At 42.9% G+C, this 21,163-nt stretch overlaps 1 protein-coding gene across 6 annotated transcripts in view; it reads left to right on the top strand.

The window, feature by feature from the left end:
* Positions 1–20,185, top strand: part of APLP2 (amyloid beta precursor like protein 2) — a 55,615-nt gene extending 35,430 nt beyond the window's left edge. The window contains exons 6-18 of one of the 6 annotated variants that reach the window (XM_080983461.1): positions 183–394; positions 2,700–2,867; positions 5,252–5,382; positions 5,816–5,890; positions 7,530–7,688; positions 8,072–8,200; positions 10,698–10,797; positions 11,069–11,242; positions 11,812–11,847; positions 16,325–16,407; positions 17,537–17,611; positions 18,011–18,166; positions 18,659–20,185. In XM_080983461.1, the coding sequence (XP_080839587.1) occupies positions 183–394; positions 2,700–2,867; positions 5,252–5,382; positions 5,816–5,890; positions 7,530–7,688; positions 8,072–8,200; positions 10,698–10,797; positions 11,069–11,242; positions 11,812–11,847; positions 16,325–16,407; positions 17,537–17,611; positions 18,011–18,166; positions 18,659–18,760 (1,600 nt within the window). In that variant the 3' untranslated portion in view covers positions 18,761–20,185. The remainder of the gene's footprint in view (positions 1–182; positions 395–2,699; positions 2,868–5,251; positions 5,383–5,815; positions 5,891–7,529; positions 7,689–8,071; positions 8,201–10,697; positions 10,798–11,068; positions 11,243–11,811; positions 11,848–16,324; positions 16,408–17,536; positions 17,612–18,010; positions 18,167–18,658) is intronic. The other 5 variants (XM_080983465.1, XM_080983462.1, XM_080983463.1 and 2 more) reach the window with 5 other exon arrangements.
* The last annotated feature ends 978 nt before the right edge of the window (positions 20,186–21,163 follow it).

The following is a 21,163-nucleotide window of genomic DNA, read 5'->3' as shown; positions in this document are numbered from 1 at the left end:
TTCTACAATAGCTTGTGTAGATGCAATAGGGTAGTTTCCAGAATTGAAGTTGGTTGTGCATCCATTCTTTTCTTCCAAGTCTTTTAAAGTTGAGGTGAGGAGACCCAAAGCCAAATCGCTGTGCACATTCATGCCTGCAAACAGCAGTTGGTTTGCATTCTAATTGTATGTATCTTTTTTAGTGAGTTCCCCACCGAGGCAAATACAGAAGAGTTCACAGCGGCAATAGCAACAATGGATGACGAAGAGGAGGAACAGGAAGAAGATGAGGAAGAAGTGGTGGTAGATCGGGATTACTATTATGATGGCTATAAAGATTACAATGAAGAGCCTCCGACAGAACCAAGCAATGAGAAATCGCTTGCTGAGAAGGAAATAATGAGTGATGTGAAAGGTAAACAGCCACATTACAGCTTCACTCAGCTCTTCTTTATTCCAGTAGCTGTCAAATTGATCTTGCCAATCCATATGTTGAATGTTCCACTTCTAGTCTAGTAGCCTTTTTCCTATTTGGATGTTTTAATTGCCAAATAGGTCAGTGGAGAAGAGCTTGTATGCCATTCATTAGAGACTATTCTCTTCCTTCCCCCAAATTGTGGGACATACAGTGCCTACTTGCCAAGTGTATCACTGGCAACTCTTACCTCTGGCACTCACTCTTGGGACTATTTGAAATAGCTTTCTGCTATCTAATTTTGGAAAACATTGCAAATCAAAACATTGTTGTTTTTAAAATATGGGTTACTTGGGTGAAAAGTTATTCAGATTTTTCTCCTTCATAGAAAAACTAGGAAGAATACTATCAAAAATGATCAAATGGTTTGTCATTTATACATTTCTATGTATGCTACAGTTTATCCATCAGTCAGCCCATCTATCCCAAAGTGGGGCAAGCTTAGTATAAGCAGTTCTGCTTTTGGCTACATGCTCTTATAGTGACATTTACAGCAGGCCAGTTAACGGTATCGGCATAAAATGTAGATAAATTCAGATTGTCAAACAGATGCCAGCAACTCCCGTAACCTTGCAGGTACAAACTCTTTGGTAAGCTTCCAGAATACTGTGATTTCACTTGCTGGAAGTAAAGCTTAGTATGTGTGGAAGGGCCACCTGGGATCTGCATGCTTTCCTAGCTGGTTACGCTTTCCCCCTTCAGTATGATACCTTCAAGATTTCAAATTGCACCAAGTAAGCACTCTTCCTCAAAGAACAACAACCTGAAAACTACAATTGAGTAGTCAGACTTTTTTTGGTGGTTGGGGGGGGGGGGCAGGGTTTGGGGAAAACAAACACACATGCACACACGTAATTTTTCTGACTCAAACAGCTGTTAGTTAGTCAGTGTCTCCTAAAGCCTCTCTAATGTGAAGCAAATGGGATTAAGGTGCACCAGTTTTTGTGACTGATATATGTCAGTTCCAAATTTTGGACTTCTCAACATGGTGCAAATATATAGCCAAGAGGAAGCCATGCAGTAGGAAATGCTCTTGAGGAATGATGAAATGCTTTAGCCTCCTTGCTTCTGCCTTCTGTAATTGTTCCTCAGATGACAAAATACACTTTATGACAAATACACTTTTGCTATGTAGAAGAGCAAATTTTCTTAAATTTATAACATTTATCAGCAAGTAGGCTTTAAATTCAAAAGTAACTTTCTTCCACGTGTGTAGCATTAATAGTCAAATTGTTTCTAAGCTTCCATTCAAATATGTTGGAGTACAGAATGCCATCCATATTATGTGGATGTATTTCAATGCTTGAAAGAATTCACATTCCCCTCCTAAATTTACCGTGTTCGTTCCAGGTTTATCGCCATAAGTGAGAACTAGGGCAGAGCCTCAGCTTTTAGGAACTTCTAACCCAATAAGACATGAATGATTTCACTCTTCTGAGGTCCCTTGATCCCCTGGTGGTGGGAGTGGTTGAGGCTACCAAATCTGCTACCATATTGAAGGTCTTTTTCTTACAATGTTCTAGGCTTTTAACCAGTGTGGCCTGGCCATTTAGGACACACCCACACACCCACACACCCACACACACCCCTGAATGAGGTTATGGGTTTACTTTCCACAGTAGATGACCATTTCATATGCTCAAAGCAGTATTTGTGGATTCTTCAGACAGTCAGTTTTCCAACTTGCACAATTTACCTAGTTTCCAAAGAAAGGTGCTGAAAGGTGGCAGACACAAAGCATTAGCTGTGGTTGAGAAAGGGAAGGGCTGAGCTGAAGGAACTGAGGCAGCAAAGGAAATCCCTCGTCCACCGATATTGTCCTTTCTGGGAAGCAGGAAGAATAAAACATTTTGCCACATAACCTGCCTAACCTGGTTGCTAACCACAGAACGTCTTTTGCTTGAACTGAATGGAAGCTTTGGGACAGTTGTTTGCATGGTGCAATGTGGCCTAGATGTTTCTGTGCTGCAAAATATTTTTTTCTTCCTACTTCCCCTTTGTGGAAGTGGCACAGATGAAGTTGAGCGGGATAGCATTATCATCATTGGGCCTACTTTTGGCCCTGGTAAACAGATTTTTCTTTTCAGTGATGGGAAAACTGGAAGCTTGTGGATAATGGATCTGTAGCACCCCAGGCAAATGTCAGTTCTTCAGCTAAGACTAACCTAGAGCCATCGCTGCTGTTGTAATAGCTTAGCTAAGCTGTGCTTGTCACCAGCTGATGCTTTAACCATCTCCCACACAGCTGTCTGCTCCCAGGAGGCGATGACAGGTCCCTGCCGGTCTGTGATGCCTCGTTGGTACTTCGACATGTACAAGAAAAAGTGCATTCGCTTTATATATGGAGGCTGCGGAGGAAACAGGAACAATTTTGAGTCAGAGGACTATTGTATGGCTGTGTGTAAAAAGATGAGTAAGTCCTGCCTCCCACCTGCCCTCTTGCAGCAAGCTGTTGTCCTGTCTGTCTTCTCATCCTTGACCAGGTCAAGGAAAGAGCTGTGTGTAGCCTTGTTCTATGAATCCTGGTGTCTGCTGAAACGCTGTCTGTCCTGCAGTAGTCTTTATTGTCTGTGCTGCTTTAGGTTTTAGGTCCAGCTTATGTTTCTGCAGCTTGGGAAGACTGGCTTCCCCTTCACACACTGGTCTGCTTCTCTAAACGCATCTCACCTTTGCAAGGTCAATGAAGGCTCAATTGATCCCTTTCTACTTTTTTTCAGTTGGAATTGAACATTTTTGTTTCTTAAAACTGCTGCCCTTGTTCACCTCAGCTGACCTCCTTTCTTACTCCCTTCCCATGGAATCCTGCATCCTTTCAAACACTTCCTCCATATGTAGCTACTGGTATGAGATACACACTGGTACTCTCCCTCTCCCCCCACCCTTTTTTTGAATGGAAGATAACTGCTTCATTTTCTGCACCATTAGAAATATGAGCTACAGCTTGATTACTCTATTTGATAGCTTGAGGCTTTTGCCTGCTCTCACAATAAAATATCCCCCCCCCCCCAAAATTAAGTTATTGTTAAATTCCAGCACTTTCCTTTTTGGCTGTTGCAGAGGCCTTTTGAAAGGCTTTTTTGTGCTTTCTAGGGCTTGGCAGTCTGTCTATACAGCAGTAATCCTGTTTACAAAATGGGTTCCATGCAAATGCTTTTGATTAGGTTGATCTGATTGAAGTGGTGGAATAAAAGATGCGGATGTCAGGAGCTTTTTGGACAAAAGTTCATCCCATCCGAGAAGGATTTGGGGGTGGAAATTGGAGCCTCCATATCAAAGCCTGATTCAGAAACACTAAACAGTATGCGACATATCCAGTCTTGGCTTCCATCTGCAGAGAGAGAGAGAATGCCTTTTTACATGTGCAATGTGTGCTGTCTTGCCACTGTTTCACTTAATGCTTACCATGTTGAACTAAAAATGTTGTGGGTTCAAGTGCTGTGTTGCGACTCCCGCTCAGGGCTTTATACAAGGTATTGGATGAAATGTGCAGTTCTGTGAACAAAATCTTTCTGCCTGAAAGCAGTTCAATTTGATATGAGATTTATTGACTTCAAAATGGATTGATCCAGGTGATCAGAATTTGTGATGAACTCAATCTTGCATAGATATTGAGCGATGGCTCTCATTTACTTAAAGTATATTTTTATTTCCTTAAAACATTAGTACCCCGTCTTTTTACCAAATGTATGCAAGGCAGCTAATCAAATAATTGAACAAGAACAATATTTTGAGAATAGCTTAAAATGCTTCGGGAGGAAGAAGATAGAAGCCCAAGTAGATATAATTCGTTGTCATCATCTTGGGGTGGGGTGGGGATATCGGAATTCAAACTCTGGAATGCAAGCATTGGTTGCGACAACAGGAAAATGTCCTGTCCCCGGTGACAGTATTGGTTCAGATAGCATGGGTACCAGGAGCAGGACTATTGATCTCTGCACAGAAGCAGGTTTATATGAGAGACAGCAGTCCTTCAGATATCCTGGTCCTAGATGGTTTGATGATTCCTAACACTAATTGCTCTTTGCTTCAAAATGGGTCAGGATGCAGACCATGTCCCAGCGATAAGCTGGAAAAGGCATAAACAATAACCTGTCACTTAAAGATAATACTGTAGCATGAACAACTGTTAGGAAAGTCCTAATGGCACAAATATGGTCTAGTCTCATCCTTTCCACTTTGGAAAGCTGTCCAATTTGCTGCAAAGGCAATGTTTTTACTGTGCCTCTTTGTGCTTCATAGCTCTCTCTCTCTCTCTCTCTCTCTCTCTCTCTCTCTCTGTGTGTGTGTGTGTGTGTGTGAGAGAGAGAGAGAGAGAGAGATGCCATATCACCTGATAAAGCTATTGGGGGTAAATGAAGTTTGAAGTGTGTAAATCTCTCCTTGGGGACTGAATATCTGAAAAATCTGGACATTTCTGCACTAACGATCTGTGGGTAGTTTCACTGAGCAACAAATGTATGCAGCCTTGCATAAACCTCTTGCGAGATTAAAAGCAGCATTCTAAGCAACGGTTTGGTTACTGATCCTGCATAATACTTGCCCACTGTTGGAGAATGGGGTGGTTTTAGAGATATCCCAGTATGTTACTTGTCTTCCCGTAATACCGTGTGAGGTGCTGTAGAAAATTGGCAATTGATAGAAGCGAGAAAGGAGTTCTGGAAGGGATTGTTAAAGCCTGTTTCTGAGAGGGGAACCACTGGCAGCATGTTCCCCTGCCCTGGCACCCTTAGGTACAGCAGCAGCTGACTGATCCAGGGCCATTGACACAACGGGTCCTGTCTTCTGTCATCTCCCCAGTTCCTCCTACTCCTGTGCCTACTGATGATGTGGATGTCTACTTTGAAACACCAGCCGACGACAATGAGCATGCCCGTTTCCAGAAAGCAAAAGAACAGCTAGAGGTTCGACATCACAACCGCATGGATCGGGTGAGCCTCCTCTTAAACTCTAGCATGGCTGCCCTACTCTGCAACCTCATTGTGGCTAGCCAGCTGTCTCCAAGCCATCGACTTCAGGCTTTTGCTTTTTAGTTGGGCCAAGTATTTTTTTTTTTTAAGTTATCTTTTTGGATAGTAAAAGCAATAAACCCTCCAAGCCAAATTGCTCCCTTGAGAGCCTAAATTAGAATTGTCTTTCCACAACAGGAATTTTTCTCTGCAGCTTTCTGTTAAACCTTTAACAAATAGTTTTTGGTATTTTTGTTTTTGTTTTGTTTTTAAAAAATATGTTTATATTGGAAGCAGCTGTGGAAATTGTATTGAGTGGTGTATTAAATAACCTAAATGAACTTAGTGTGTTACATGTGGATCAGTCACACTTGTCCTCACGGACCAGATTTGTGTCTCTTTCTGACCTGTTTAGGTGAAGAAGGAATGGGAAGAAGCAGAGCGCCAGGCTAAGAATCTCCCAAAGGCCGAGAGGCAAACTCTCATGCAGGTAAACTATCAGAGTGAAGTGGGTTGTTCTTTCCCAGAGCATGAATGGATGGGTGGCTTTTACAGTTTCCCAACAGTCAGAATAAGACCACTAACTTAAACTGTTTTTGCCATCCAGCTGTTGACCTAGGGATGTCTTGTTTCTCATTCATGGGGTTATTTTTCCATTCTTGGATTCAGTGCGCCTTAGTACCCACTGCTCTTCTGGCTGGTAGGAGAAGATGAAATCAACCACTGAGCATGTTGGTGGCTTGTGAAAATAGAACAGTAGAAAACCAGCCATGTTTGCTTCAGCTGAGAGTGCTCAGATGTGGCCCATTTGAAGAACCCACAGATCTTATTTGTTCAAAACTGGTGAAAACCCATGAGGATGAGGAAACCACCTTCCTGGTAAAATAGTTTTGAGAATAAAATCTGCTGTGGCTTTTCATTAGTTGTGTCCTAGAAGTTGGTTCATACCAGCCGAGAAACATGTAGAAAACAGAGTGGTTTGCAAATGAACAATTCCAAATTGATTTTCTTCTATTATCTTTTTAAAATTGTGTTTGCCTTTATTGCCTTTAAATTGGTTTGCAGTGGCATAAGGAAATTTGTTTTCTCTTCATGGCAGAAAATCACAAAATGCCATTTTTTCTAATTTAGCCTTATAAAAATGCAAAGTTTCATACAAGCTAGTAGCAAAAAATGCAAAGTTTCATACAAGCTAGTAGCAAAAAACCACCAGCCTCCTATTCTTCTAAAATTAAACTGCTCAATCACTTCATCCTGGAGGATTGTAAGGTTGAGGTTTGGAACCTTAGGAAGTAGTTAAGGTGCTGGACCCTTAGTTCAGACATTATTTATTTACAGTATTTATGGCCCACTCTTCATTGAATGTTTTCAATCCCAGAGCAGAGAACACATTAATAAAAATAAACAGAGAGGAAGAATATACAAAAATTACAAAATCATATAAACAGGACAAATAAGCAACTAAACAATTCAGTTATAAGGCAAACAAACAAATTGGAAATATTAATTTATGTTGCTGTAAGTTTAACAAAATATGGACCTCAAGGTCAGCAGGGCTGCCAAGTAGTGATACTCGGATGCATTTTCTGGCCTACCCCATCTTTCTTCTCCTTACTAGCTGGTAGAGACAGGGTCTTGAAAACAGCGCCTTAGCAGAAATGCATGGGTTCCTGGAGAGGAGAAAGTGGCTTTTCCTCTTCTCCAATGTTGTGACCACCACCTCCTCTCTGAGAGGCTGTACATTCGCACTAAGCCATGGTTTGGCTTTGGACTACATTTGAATTGAGCCATTGGCAGGCTTTTGGCAAGCCCTCAACCTGTTTGCTGTTACTGAATAGGCAAATGGTCACCAGTACTAAAATAGTTATTCAACTCTGTATCCTGAGAGTGACTGCAGTGTTAGATTATCCACTGACTGCAAGGTTTTTTGCATTTTCTGTTCCAAACCAGTTTTGGACTAAGTTGCAAAGACTGCTACTCCACCTGCAGAATACACCTACCATGATATAGATCTGTCTCCCAGGCGTCTTTCAGGTGCTGTCTGACTAAATGCATCTGAAAGTAGCTAATCAGAATAGCAGTAAATAATCTCTTTGCCACCTGTTAACTGCACCATTTTCCTTCTGCAGCGATTCCAGGCAATGGCTAAATCTCTAGAGAAGGAAGCAGCCAGTGAGAAGCAGCAGCTGGTGGAGACTCATCTCGCTCGTGTGGAAGCCATGCTGGATGACCGCCGTCGCATTGCCCTGGAAAATTACCTAGTTGCTCTGCAGACCGATTCTCCGCGGGTACGTTCCCCTTGGGATGTTTCAAGTACATGCATTAAAGGGAAGGCCAGGAGTGTCTGGAAGAAGTGCAAACATTGACAGCTAGTGGAAGAAAAGGGTGGGTGGGTGGGAAAAGAGGCAATAATTGATTGAGCAGCTGTAAGGTAGGCATTCTGGGTGTATAGCATTAGTATAATGGCTGCTGAATTTTCCTGTAAATCTGAATCCTGTCCAGATATGTTTTGCCTGGCCTAGCTCCAGCTTCTTGCCTGTGCTGCTGCAGCAGCTCATGTGCCTTGTGCTTGCTATATCACAATATTTTTGGACCTTAAGGGGCACAGTTGAAATCACTGGACAGTCTTCCATTCTCTATTGGCTCACCAGTTTGGTTTAACTTCCTACAGCCTCACCGTATCCTGCAAGCCCTGAAGCGTTACGTCCGGGCAGAGAACAAAGACCGCCTGCACACGATCCGCCATTACCAGCACGTTTTGGCTGTTGATCCAGAAAAGGCAGCGCAGATGAAATCGCAGGTACAGAATAATCTCTGGGAAACATTTTGTCCCACGTTTTAAGACCCACTCCTAGCTGGCTGTTGCAGTTTATCTCTTCTGCCTAAATGTGCAGACTTTGAGCTGGTTTGGACATCACAATGAACCATAGTCCTTCTGTGCATTTTTGGTATTAACATGGGATGTGCCTGTTAAACAAAAATAGTGCCTATTTACATTAACCAGAGTTACACAGCTGGGGGCGGGGGTTACTTTTGGGTGCCAGCTGGAACATATATGAAACATGGCCACTTCTTGAACTGACAGCACCCATCCCTGATGCACCATTTATTTTGTTGTGCCCATACTGACTCTGCGCTTGTCCTGCTGGCTTGTTGACTGTAACCACTTTCTTGGATTTCTCATGCATCTTTTGCTTTTACTACTTGCCAAAACCTTCTCCCCTTCTTAGCAGAAGTATAGCTTGAGTCTTGAGGCAAAGCATAGAAGCATTTGATCACTTACCCAAGGCTTCGTTTTTGAGGAGCAAATTTTCCTCATTCTTTTCAATATGGGGAAAGGAAATTGTAACAACTCTCTCATGCATTTTCCACCAAGCTACCTCTCTGAGCAATTTTGCGTTCCTGTTTTAAATTTTGTTTCATAGCCAGGATTGTCGTCTTTGTGACTGAGAGGGTGAGAAGGAAAAAAGGGAAGGCATTAGAAGGCCTTGCCAAGGTCAAACAAGGTCACTAGCAGAGCTGGAAGCCAGTTTTCTGTAAGATGGGTGCCTTCCTGCTAGACAGCGCTGCTTCTGAGCTCTGCCAAGTGATGTTCTTTCAAAGAAAAGAACTGCCAAAGGTGATAAGTGGTTATTTTGCGTTGAATTCAGTAACTTACATTGTCTGCTTGAGAAGCAGGACTGGAGCATGAACCCAATTTCACCCAGCAGCAGTGGAAAATGCTTTCCCATTTGCTTAGATTGCTTAGTTTGGTAATGCTGAAATCCATGCTGCAGATCTAAGTGTATTCACATTTGTACTCTCCAGTGCTGGGGAGTTTTCTGAATGTTTTCCCTTTAGTCATTTGACTGACAAATGTTTCCCTATTCTTTAGTTTTGGCCCATCCTACTCGTATCCAAGTAGTGTGTCATGCAAACTTGTCTTCCCAGGGGATGGAGTCCTGTCTTCACACAGTCAGCTCTCTTGATTGAGCAGTGTCCCTGCTTGTGAACTGGAGGCTTAGGCCACAATGGGCAGGTTGTGTCGTTGACTAATTGACATGCAAGGGACATGGGTGATCCCTTTCGATTCCTTACATTTTGGATTCACATCAAGCTCCTCGATCGATCCAGGAGATTGACAGACTGCCACGTGGAAAATTAAATTGCTTTCCTTCTTCTCTTTAAAAGTCAGATACACTTCAGACCATAAGAAGCAGTTCATTAGTGTTCCAGCTTGGTTATCCATATTAATGCATTCCATATCAGCTTCGTAGAATCCATTAATGTGCAGCACCCTCTGCAGGTCAAATACATGGTAGCCATAAATTCAAGAAGCCAGTGGGAAAGGTTGTGCCTGTGTACAGAAACAGGAACCTGGGTTGCAGATATGAAACCACACCCGGCCATTTTGTCCAGGCAAGCCTCCCTGAACAAAGGCCAGCATTGTAAGAGAATGTTACTGCCTCTGCTTTGAACAAAGTGCTGTTAAGCTACGTAACCTCTCCTGAGAAAGCTGTTGCTTAGGGTAATGTACTATGGGGGAGTATTATTTTATGCTAGTTGTACTGGAAGCATAAGCATGACCCTTCAGATCTATATAGAGCTATACATAGATTCATGCAGATTTTTCTTCTGCTACATAATAGAAATTATTGCTGGGTCTGGAAGGAGTCTTCCTATGCCAGGCACCCAACTGGACAAACTTCTGAGGTTCTCAGGTTTATGGCTTAAATTACAGGGAAACTGGGTCTTTTCTCACTGTGGAGAACCTGCTATTGTTCCCCTTTTCCTTTTCCTCACCATTGCTTTAGCAGCAACAACAAAAGTTTTCTTACATCCTATATTAGGGTGAAACCCAATGCCTGGGTTGCCCAGTTAAGGTGACCTACAGGTGATAGCATTGCTTTGCACAGCGCATAGTTATCTTATGGGTTCCTCAGTCACAGTATGTGGTGATGAACACTAGCTTAGATTGTATCTTTCTATGTAAAGATTAAGAACAGCCCTCCTGGATCAGGACAAAGGCCTACCTAGTCCAGCAGAATACAGTAAACTAAAACATCTACCATGCAGAATGCAGTAAACCAGATACTTCTGGAGAGCCCAAATGCAGGATTTGAGTGCAAGAGCACTCTCCCCGCTTGTGAATCCCAGAAGCTGCCTCTGACAGTGGAGGTGGAATATAGCCATCATGGCTAGTAGCCAGTGGCAGCAAATGTGAGGGTTCTAAAACTCTTTATCTCTAGAGCAGACTTACTTGTTTAAGTAAAAATAGAATTGATACTCTTTGTGAACTCTGCCCTCTCTCTTGGTAGGTGATGACGCATCTCCATGTGATTGAAGAGAGAATGAATCAAAGTCTATCCCTGCTCTACAAGGTACCTTATGTGGCAGAAGAAATCCAAAGTGAGATTGGTTAGTACCTTTGACCTCTTTTTACGATCCCTAAGCTAGTTCGCCAAAAGCACCAAAGCATTTTGGCACCTGAGATCAGCAACAACAACAAAATAGCAGTACAAACCAAGTATATACTTGTGAAAAGTTCCAACCCGAGTATCTAGCAAATTATTTCCTCCATAGACGAATAAAAATAATCCTGACTCGAATCCAAGAGGTTGTGTTGAGTTTCTTGGAAACATCTTCATAGGACAACACTTTCTAACTAACTGAGCACTACTGCTTACAGATGAGCTCCTTCAAGAGCAGCGGGCTGACATGGACCAGTTTACATCTTCCATCTCCGAATCTCCAGTGGACGTCCATGTGAGCTCCGAAGAGAGTGAAGAATCTCCCCTTTTTGATGGCAAGCCCTTCCGTCCATTCCAGGTGAAAACTTTCCCAGCCTCACTGGAAAATGAAGGTATGTAGAATTGTGAAAGTGCTGCTGTATCTGCCCTGAGCTGACGCCATAGATCAGCTACCCAGGTTAACATACTTGTCCTCACTTTTATTCTGGATATTTTTCTTGCCAGAGCTGCTTTAAAAGTAGCTCCTGACAAAAGAGCAAGTAGGCAACTGGTTTCTAATTGTGTCAGACGTTGTCATGTTGAGGCGCCTCCAATTCTATATTCCTTTTTAAGTTTAGTATTCTGATTTTAATTTGAGCACATGACAATTCAATAATGATCTAGCTTTGCTATCTTTCCCTGATGCTTACTTTATTTTTAAGCTTGGCTGTGAATTAATTCCCATTTTCTTTCATAGGGCCCTTAGCCCAAGCTCAGTTTCATTGCACCTGTTGCTTGCTTTCTGGTGTTCAAAAGTTGGAATAAAACAAAAGAAGCTAGAACTTGCTATTAATCGCTAATCTAAATGTTGCCCAGGATCTGAGTTAGAAATCGTACACAAGCCTTTTTCTTTTCTCTCCTCTTAATCTCCTTTCTCTGCTATTTTTTTGTTTTTGTTCTTGTGTTTTCCCGCCTGCTATAGATTCTCAGCCGGATTTGTACCATCCAGTGAAAAAAGGTTGGTTCTAAGCTGATCCCTCAAAACGCCTTCTGTCATGCCCCCTGCCTTTCCAGTGTGTTCTGATAGCTTTTGCTTTTAGTTTCATAACATCAACTTCCACCTCCCTCCCTTCTGCTGATATAAAGCTTCAGAGATTAAAGTAGTCACCCCCTGTGCAGAACAAGTCAGTTTGGCTGCCTCTGATTAGTTGACTATTGTTCCAATCATGGTAAATGGTATACATACAGTGTTGGTAACATTGTAATACTGGCTTTAGATATGAGAGTTTGGTGTTCTCTAGCATTGGTAGTAGCATAGTGCTGTGATTGCTAATCAGTTTGTTTTTAGAGCTACTTGGGTGAAATATCAGTTTTATTTTAATAGCCCTTTCCCTTCTGTTCTGCATCATAAACATTATATGGAATGACAATGACAAAGCTTGAGTTGGGCAGATCTTTTGGAATTCTACAGGTTAAAATATGTTACCTTACATTTTGAATGTACAGAAAGACAGAACACTGCTATTCTGTATGAAATCCCTTGCAAGGCGTGTTGACCCACAGTGTTTCCAATGGACAAGGCATATTTGCCAAAATGCACACAGCTGCAAATTCCATAAGCCTTCCTTCATTGTGGTTGGAGACCCATGTGCAGGATCCTTTCCTCAGTTTCTCTTCTGGCGTGTTTATTTTTACTGGCTTATGTTCCAAGTCCTGCTTTGTAGCAAAAGCTTCTTTTTGAACAAAGGGTGCAACAACTGCTTAGAAGTTGTCCTCTTCTCAATGTGGGCTGTTTTGCATTTCAGCACCTCATAGTGGTATTAAGGACTGACACTCTTTACTCTTTTCCACAGTGCATCAGGCTTTGTTTTATAATTACTGACTCTGAAGCTACTAGAAAAATCTTAGCAAGTCTCATGCTTCTTGAATCAAGTTTCAACATGAATAAGCAACCGGTGTAGCTGCTTCAGGAAAAGGGTTATGCTAATTCCGAGAGCTGCCTTAGCTAGCACCAATGTTCTGCTGCAGACCAACTTCAAGGGCAGTCCCACATAAAATGCATTGTAATAGTCTAATCTGGAGGTCACCAGAGCATGGAATCCAGTGACCAAGTCATTCCTGTGCAGAAAGAGCTGGAGCTGGTGTATCAGCTGGAGCTAAAAATAGACTCTCCTGTCCAACAAGGCCACCCAAGCCTCCAGCAACAAATGATGGATTGAGGAGTTCTTGCAGGCTATGCACCTGCTCCTCCTTGTGGGCAGCAACCATGTACGGAGCAAGCCATTTCCTTGCAAACATAACACCTCTGTCTTACCTGAATCCAGCCTCAATTTATTGGCCCACATCCAGCCCATCGCCACCTCCAAACCCAGAATACAATTGAAGCTCTTGTCCATTGAAATTGATTTGTTCTGTCTTCATAACTGCCCTGGAGTGAGCTTCACCTCACTAGGTAAACATGGCTGACCCAAACCAAGAGGAAACAGAACATTTTGCAGTCCATTCTCAGCTGAGTTGAGGCAGCTGTGAACTGTGGTGCATTTGTTTCTGCGTTCCTTTCCTGTTTTTTTTGTTTTGTTTTTTTAGCACAGTGCCTGCCAGCTAGCGCTGCTTTTTACCCAGAGATGTATGTGAGATATAAAGAGCTTTTCCTCCAACAACTATTCCACTTAAGGCTGTTAAATGGTGCAGAACTATCTAATGGTACCTGTCTTAGCTGCCGAATTCCCTGCCCGAAGCCTTTGCTGTGCTGGCTCCTGAGAACTGGAAGTGCCAGAGAAAGGCCTATAAAGGCCTGAGGTTGACTAACCTGGAATGGTTAGGCTGAAAGTCTTTAGAAAATATCAATGATTAACTTTCACACCAAAAAAGCTACCAGGCTTAGTGAGCAAGGTGGACTTCCTGGAGCGTGATTGGAATCTGAAATGGCATTTCCTGAGCAACTTAGGCAGAGGCAGTAAAATCAGACACTTTGTCATGGATTGCTTTTAGTGGAACAGGTGAGCTGGATTCTTTGACCAAATCAAGCACTTTGGTTTAAATGCAACCAATTTTCTGCAACCAATTCAGTGCTTATGCAAAAGAAAAAGAAAAAAAAAAATATCTCCTCACATGTACTCCAGCTTTAAATAAATGGGTTTTAATATTTGCACTGTTTCCTTAAAAGCTAATATTCTCAGTTTCAAGAAAATGCTCCTAAAGGTGTTGGTGAGGTCCCAGTAGAAATAGATGGCAAATGTAAATATAAAATGGATGCATATAGACAATAGAGACATAACAAGGCATGTGCATGTCCACAGTGTAATTTGAAATCCTTTAGCATCTCTTTAAATACATGTACATAAGTTGTTCACTTGAAAAGGTCACACAGTGTAAATCCTTGCTCAGCCATAAATGGGGAGGAGAATTATGCATGCCACTTTGAATTCCTTGGAGGAAAGGGGGGATAGAAATGTCAACAACAATACTGTTTTTGGAAAATAATTTTATATTAATCAGTGGTGTGACATTAAAGCCAACCATTCATAATCCCACAGATAAACCTGCAAACTTCTTGATCACGTCTGCAAATTGACAATGTATTATGTGACACGAATATAGCTGTGTACTATATTTATATATCAGTTTGGAAGCTAACATGGCTTACATTCACTTTGTGAAGTACGTCACAACAGTTGGCCCAGATGGATTTTTCTAAAACAGTTTCCTTCACAGTGGCAAAGAGCTGCGGTCAATGAAGGCTGGCTTTGTAGTACCTGCATAGGTCTCTGCATCCCCTCTTACAGGTAGCCTTTCCCAGGCTTGGCCAAGAGTGATCAGGTTGCCCACACCTCAGTCATAGGGATGTGTTACAGGCAAGATGCATTGACGCCGAGTGCCACATGTGTGCTGGCTTTCATGACAATGACCTTTTGCCAGCTGCCATGGTCTTCCTCTTGACATGTATTGGCTTCCACGTTTGAGCATACCTCTGTGCCTGTCATCCTACGCCTGCCTGGTGAGCAGAATACAGTGAGCCTGCAACTTACACACACTTAACTCGTGCACATTCAGCTTTACGTGCATAGCTAAAAATAAAAAAAATCGGAAAGGGGGAAAAGCAACTTTTGCAATCCCACCCACCATTGAACCCAATGTGTTTTCACTATACGTGACTTTGGCTTTAGGTGCTCTTCCCAGAATGTAACCACCATGTAAGTTTGCAGGCTTACTGTACTTGAACCACGAAGGTGTTTGCCTTTTAAAATGAGCTAACGTGTCACCAGCAGATGGAATAGATCAGCTTTCATTTCATAGGCACAAAGGGAGCTGGGTCAGTTTACTTGGCACCCTTGATGCAGGATCAGTCCCCCACCACAATGCTTTGTCTCTTTCTGCTTGCTGTTTTTAGACTTCCTTTGGTGTCGGCATCCTATACGACGTCTAACCTGCCCACATGCTCTAGGCAAAATGTGACTGCACCACTATTTGGCATTTTCAGGCAGTGAAAACAAAAGAAAGTCACTGTGACAGATGCCCCAAAACACAATTAATCATTCACGTGCCCTCAAAGAACCTTGCTAACAGAATACATGAACTCGTCCCTGAGCACAACAAATGGTAGGGCAAGGCGTTCAATCAGTTATGAAGTGTTTAACTGGTGTATATTGTATTTCCTTTGCACCATATGAAGCAAAATTTGGATATGTGGAGCATCTCAGGAATCCAGTGGCTATCTTGGATCCTTCTGCAAATCCATAATGCCTGCCGACATTTTGCAATATTCAGATATCAGATTCTCTTTGTGACTTGAGTGGTTTGACTGTTGCATCAGTCTCTTCTGCTATTCCTCCCGATCAATGTATGAAAGCTCAGGTCTTAATGGAAATGCAGAGCTGGCTTGTTGATATCCTCCTCCATTATCACATGCAGTGTTTCATTGGGAACAGGCTGACTGATATTTGGAACTTCATTTGCTCCTCCCTCGAAATTGATTCTGGACTTGAGCCAGACACAGGACAGGAACTCATTACGTTTGCTCAGTGGGCGAGCTGTTTGGAATGACTTTGAGGCTCGTTCTCTAGTTAGTTGCTGATGTGCAGGCTTTCCAAAGGGACAGTGCTGACTTTGCTGTGGCAAGAATATCTCTTGCATGCTGGCTCACATCCTGGTTTCATGGGGCATTTATAGCAGCCTCTAGGGACATCTCCCCTGGATCCCCATTGCTTTGTGCCATATCATACTAGCTGACTGTAGAATGGGTGTGTGCTTGAACCTTCTGGAAAAACTTCCATCATGTTTCCCCCATTTGCCAGCCCCTCCCCCCCTCTCATTGTTTGTCTTGCTAGTATAACACTTTGGTGTCCTTCTAACAAGTGCATAATAAGGAGATCTAATAATATGTATATATACGAGAAGCTAGGAATCGTAGTGTGCCATACAGACCGGGTGCCATACAGACAGGACAAAATGGCCTTTTCCATTATCTGATCTCCTCCTTTGTTTCTTCTGCACAGGATCTGGCATGGCTGACCTGGATGGACTGATTGGGGCAGAAGAGAAAGTAATCAACAGCAAGAACAAGCTGGACGAGAATGTGGTACGTCCTTTTGCATTTTTATTTTATTTTTTTGCAGAAAACACAGAGCCTGAGATGTGGCTTGCTTTCATGTCGCCCGCTGCTTGCTTGATAGTCACTAGACTCATTCCATATGGTGCAGGGGAGGCGCAGATTACTGACTTGCAGCTCCCGCAGGCTTCCCGCATGTGTCAGAGACGGAAGGGTAGGAGTGTGAGGGAAGCAGAACTAGCATCCTCGCCCTGGACAGCTTTATGGATGTGGGAGGCGGAACAGAACCGTTTGGTGCTCTGGCACAGGCTCCACCGACAGATTTGTCAGCTATTTTGAGTGGCAGCATCTTCTGTCAAGTGTAGCAGTCTGTAGTGTTTAGAGCTGATGCTGAGATGTACTCTGTGTTTGCACCTCCTGTCTACATCCTTGTTGAAAACTGTAAATAGGAGCTTGTTTGGAGGCAAATTACTTTATCTGGTTGATGGAATGCAAACCAGACCTATTCTACTAAAATGTAGCCAGCTGACATCTATGTCGCATCACAAGCATTCTCCACCACCAGGGAAAGCTTCAAATATAACCTAACAAGAGATAGATATATGATAGATAGATAGAGATAGTCACTTGAACCTTCCTACGTCTTGCTGGCTGCTGTACCTGCATCTTGCTGGGCTTCCCTGGCAGCCATGCATATTTAGTGTGAAGGAGCCCTTCATGCACACAAATGCACACACGTAGCGACTTCTATTTGGGAACAGGAGGCCTGATTAGCCAGGATTCCTGCTTGTGTGGAGGAATCCCTGTGTATGTGTAATTGTATGTATGTGCACCTCCTTTACACTGAATATGTGGTGCATAGCCACCATAGTTAGTGGGCCAGATTCCTTTCTCTTGCGTTTGTGTGTTTGATGCCTTCTTTTACTGGTTTTGCAAAAGCCCTACCTTTTTAGCCCTGGAAGCTATTGGGATTTTGCTAAGCACATGAAACCTGAGCCAGAGAGATGGGTGTAATGACTTAGCAGAGTTTTGCTATTTGTTTAGTTTAGAAGCTGCTCCTTTTTGCAAACCCAAGGTGATTTTTTATGCACACCCTTCCCAGTATTCCTCCTTTCTGTCATTAGCTCCTTGTGTAAAATTCCTTCATGACTGTTTTCAGGTAATTGATGAAACCCTTGATGTGAAGGAAATGATTTTCAATCCTGAGCGAGTCGGTGGACTGGTGGATGAGCCGGTATGTATATAGCCACCACCCCAGGCTTGCTGTTAGGGGACTTCATGCCCTGACCTGGGTGTTAAGTAGCACTGTGTATACCTCTTCTAGTTCTGAATATGCCATGAGCGTTGCAAAGAGCAGTGAACCCAGAGTTTGCTGGAAGAAACGTTTTGTTATTGGCCACGTAGGAGACACATAAGCAGAAGAGGTCCCATGTGTGTGTCACATATCTGAGAAGGTGTTTTGCAAAGTGCCCCCCGCCAGCCAGATCACAGTGAGAGGGATCAGGGCGAGACCATGACCAGGCACATCTCATGCTTGCTGTGGCAGTTGGTCAAAGGAAGGTGCCTCCCAAGCTAGTTTAGTCATGTTCATTTCCAGCTCTCAGCCCCTCCATATCACTTCCTTCCCGTGCAGGAAAACGACAACGCGCTCCGTGACGACTTCAGCTTCAGCAGCAGCGCTCTCATTGGTCTCCTGGTGATCGCTGTTGCCATAGCCACAGTCATCGTCATCAGCTTGGTGATGCTGAGGAAGAGGCAGTATGGAACCATCAGCCATGGGATCGTAGAGGTGAGAGGGGCCTCGAGATTTATCGCCTCTGAGAGAGGGGGGGCTGGATCAACCTGCTGGGTGGGGGAATGGGGTGGCAGCAGTTGCTCCCTGCCGATTTGAGCGTTTGGCAGTCAGTGGCCTTATGACTGTTCAAAGCAGTTCGCTGAAGGTATAGCTTTAAAAAGAGAGAGAGAACTTCTATTATCCTCTCAGTTCACACGTGCACAGAACATACAAATCATCAGGTTCAGAGCAGTGACTGGAAATCACTGTCATTTTAGCTATTGGCTTGATCATGTGCAATAAGGCATGTGGGAAAGAGCATTCAGACGGGAGTTGAGGCTTCTTTTCTTAGGGAGATGATGGAAGTTGAATCTCTTGCAACGAAGACCTCAGTTTTAAGAGATTAATACCCTTAAATTCTATCCAGGGAGCAGGCCCCACAAATGCGTTTAGCCCAAGATGCTTTCATGCCTCCTCTTCACTCACTGTTTGTTCTCTTCTTTGAAGGTTGACCCGATGCTCACGCCAGAGGAGCGGCATCTGAATAAGATGCAAAACCATGGATACGAGAATCCAACTTACAAATACTTGGAGCAGATGCAGATTTAAAAGTTGTTGAAACCACCGCAGCCCTGACCAGCAAAGGATCAGGGTAGGAAGGGCCAAAAATGGTCCAGTATTTTGGATCAGCTGTTGACCAACTTTTGCTTGAAGAGGACTTCATATTACATTCAGAACTCCTGGATCATTTAAGACTTAATTACTACTGTAGAGTTGCAAATTCCATTCTTTTAAATGGGTGAGGAAATGATAATATAACAATATATGATATATAAACCTTAAATGGGAAAATGGATCTATTGCAGATATTTGAGATGTAGTTTTTTTTTCTTTTTTTAAGAAACTTAATCTAATGAGAGAAAATCCCAGTGCTGTCGTATTGTCTGATAACAAACTCTCTGTATAAATGAGAAATGTTGTTTTATTTCTGATACACCACTTGTATATTCAAGGTCATGTACCAACCGCATTGTATAAACAAGACATTTGTGGCTCTTTGGTCATTCTGGCTTTTATATATTCATATATATATATATAAAAGCAGTATTCCTTTTTTAAAATAAAGTTTTCACCAAAGTCACCAAAAAAATGAAATATTGGGGTTTAGGGTCTTTGGGAGACAAATAAATAACCAGGGAAGCAAATTCACAATAATGGAAACCTTATATAAATTCTCAGATTCCAGTGACCTGTGCACGTCTTCTTCTTCTGCTGTGTGGCTTGGTTTTCAAAAATCCTAGATCCTATAGAGGTAAGGAGAGGAAATGCTTCTGCCTTAGTGAAATGTTGGGAGCTGGTTTGTGCAGATTGGGATTGCACACTTTGTCCACTTTTCTGAACCTGGTCCTTGTAGAATTGGAAGCCTGCAACATTTGACTTCAAATCCTTTCCCTGCAGCCTAAGCCAGCCTACCTTAGCAGCCACTATTGTAAGAGAGCCCTTCTTTGTTAATGTACCCAGGCCCACTCCTTTCATGGTTAATCATGACCGTTACAGATTAGGAGGCTGCTGTGTCTTCCCAAGGAAGCTGGAGTCAACACTGGGGTGTCTTCCTAATGGGAGACACCTGATACAGTTGCAAATAGCCCAGGCATTTGGGGGAGCCCATGATTTATTGCCACTTTGCTCTCCATTATGGGTGGGGTTAGGGAGGGTAGAGGGGATAATGTCCGAGCGATGGAGAAGGGAAGGGAATTTGTGAAGCGTCACGGACACTGATCCGTTCACCACCATGTCTTTGTAATGCTTGTATAGTTGGTGTTAATGCTCACAGCTTTTTTTAAAATTCTGGAGGTTCTGGTAACCTGTGGTGTATTATTTTATTTTCTATTTTCTGTGACCTTTCTTTTCCCCTCCATCCCTTACCATGTCTCTTCCCACTATGCACAGATTTACTTAACCTGCAAACTCCTTAGTGTGGTCTGTGGGGAATGTAAAAAGTTGGAATCACATCAATAAACACTTTAACTTCCAGATCGGTTCCTGTGTCTATCCATAAAGGCGCCTGGTGGTCTCCCATATTTTTTAGCCGGAGCTCTGGGAAGTTGTAAATATAACCCATAGCTTTAAATTGGGTTTGCCATAAACCTCAAGGACTCTTAAGAGTCTCTTGCTACTGAGTGAGGAGGCTCTTTGCCTTGGCCTCCCCTAGCTTTTCATTAACATTACCTTACAGAGCAATGGCAGTGCCGAAGTGGTTGGGTTTATTGTAATGGCTGTGTTGCCAAGTTGCAGCTGCTCTGTTGTGAATTGATTTGCTCCCAGAAGGCACTGTACTTTGCTAGACCGATCAGAAATACAAAATTTAATGCTTGGTAAGGGATAAAAAAGAGACAAGAGGCCACCAAGACCCATTGGGTCATCCTGGCATTTTTGATTTCGGGTTATTCTTTCCCGTGAGCGGTGGAATGATAAAGAGCAGTTGGAAACACCCAAGATTAAGCATCTTTAACTGCAATTCTGGGGGAATTTGATTAATGCTGTAGACGCCCAAGAGGCAAATTTGAACTGAATGCCAAAGCTGCGTGCGCGACTAAAGTGTATTATTATCCAGGGGATTAGGATAGATTAAACATACCTGAAAGCACTGTGTTCAAATGTGGATCCAAAGAATGTAACCACAAGCTTACCCGAAACCATAACAAGACTAAAATGTCCCCAAAGAAACTTCTCAGTTATCCAATCAGACGGATGTTGTACCTCTGGAAGTCCTGTGAAATTAATAGTGAAGCCACTGTATTTTTCATAGAATCATAGAATCATAGAATCATAGAATCATAGAGTTGGAAGAGACCACAAGGGCCATCGAGTCCAACCCCCTGCCAAGCAGGAAACACCATCAGAGCACTCCTGACATATGGTTGTCAAGCCTCTGCTTAAAGACCTCCAAAGAAGGAGACTCCACCACACTCCTTGGCAGCAAATTCCACTGTCAAACAGCTCTTACTGTCA

Source organism: Podarcis pityusensis, assembly GCF_964106645.2.
Source record: "Podarcis pityusensis genome assembly, chromosome: 15".
Taxonomy (NCBI): domain Eukaryota; kingdom Metazoa; phylum Chordata; class Lepidosauria; order Squamata; family Lacertidae; genus Podarcis; species Podarcis pityusensis.
The sequence above is the reverse complement of the archived record's forward strand: the minus strand, read 5'-3'. Positions and strand labels throughout refer to the sequence as shown.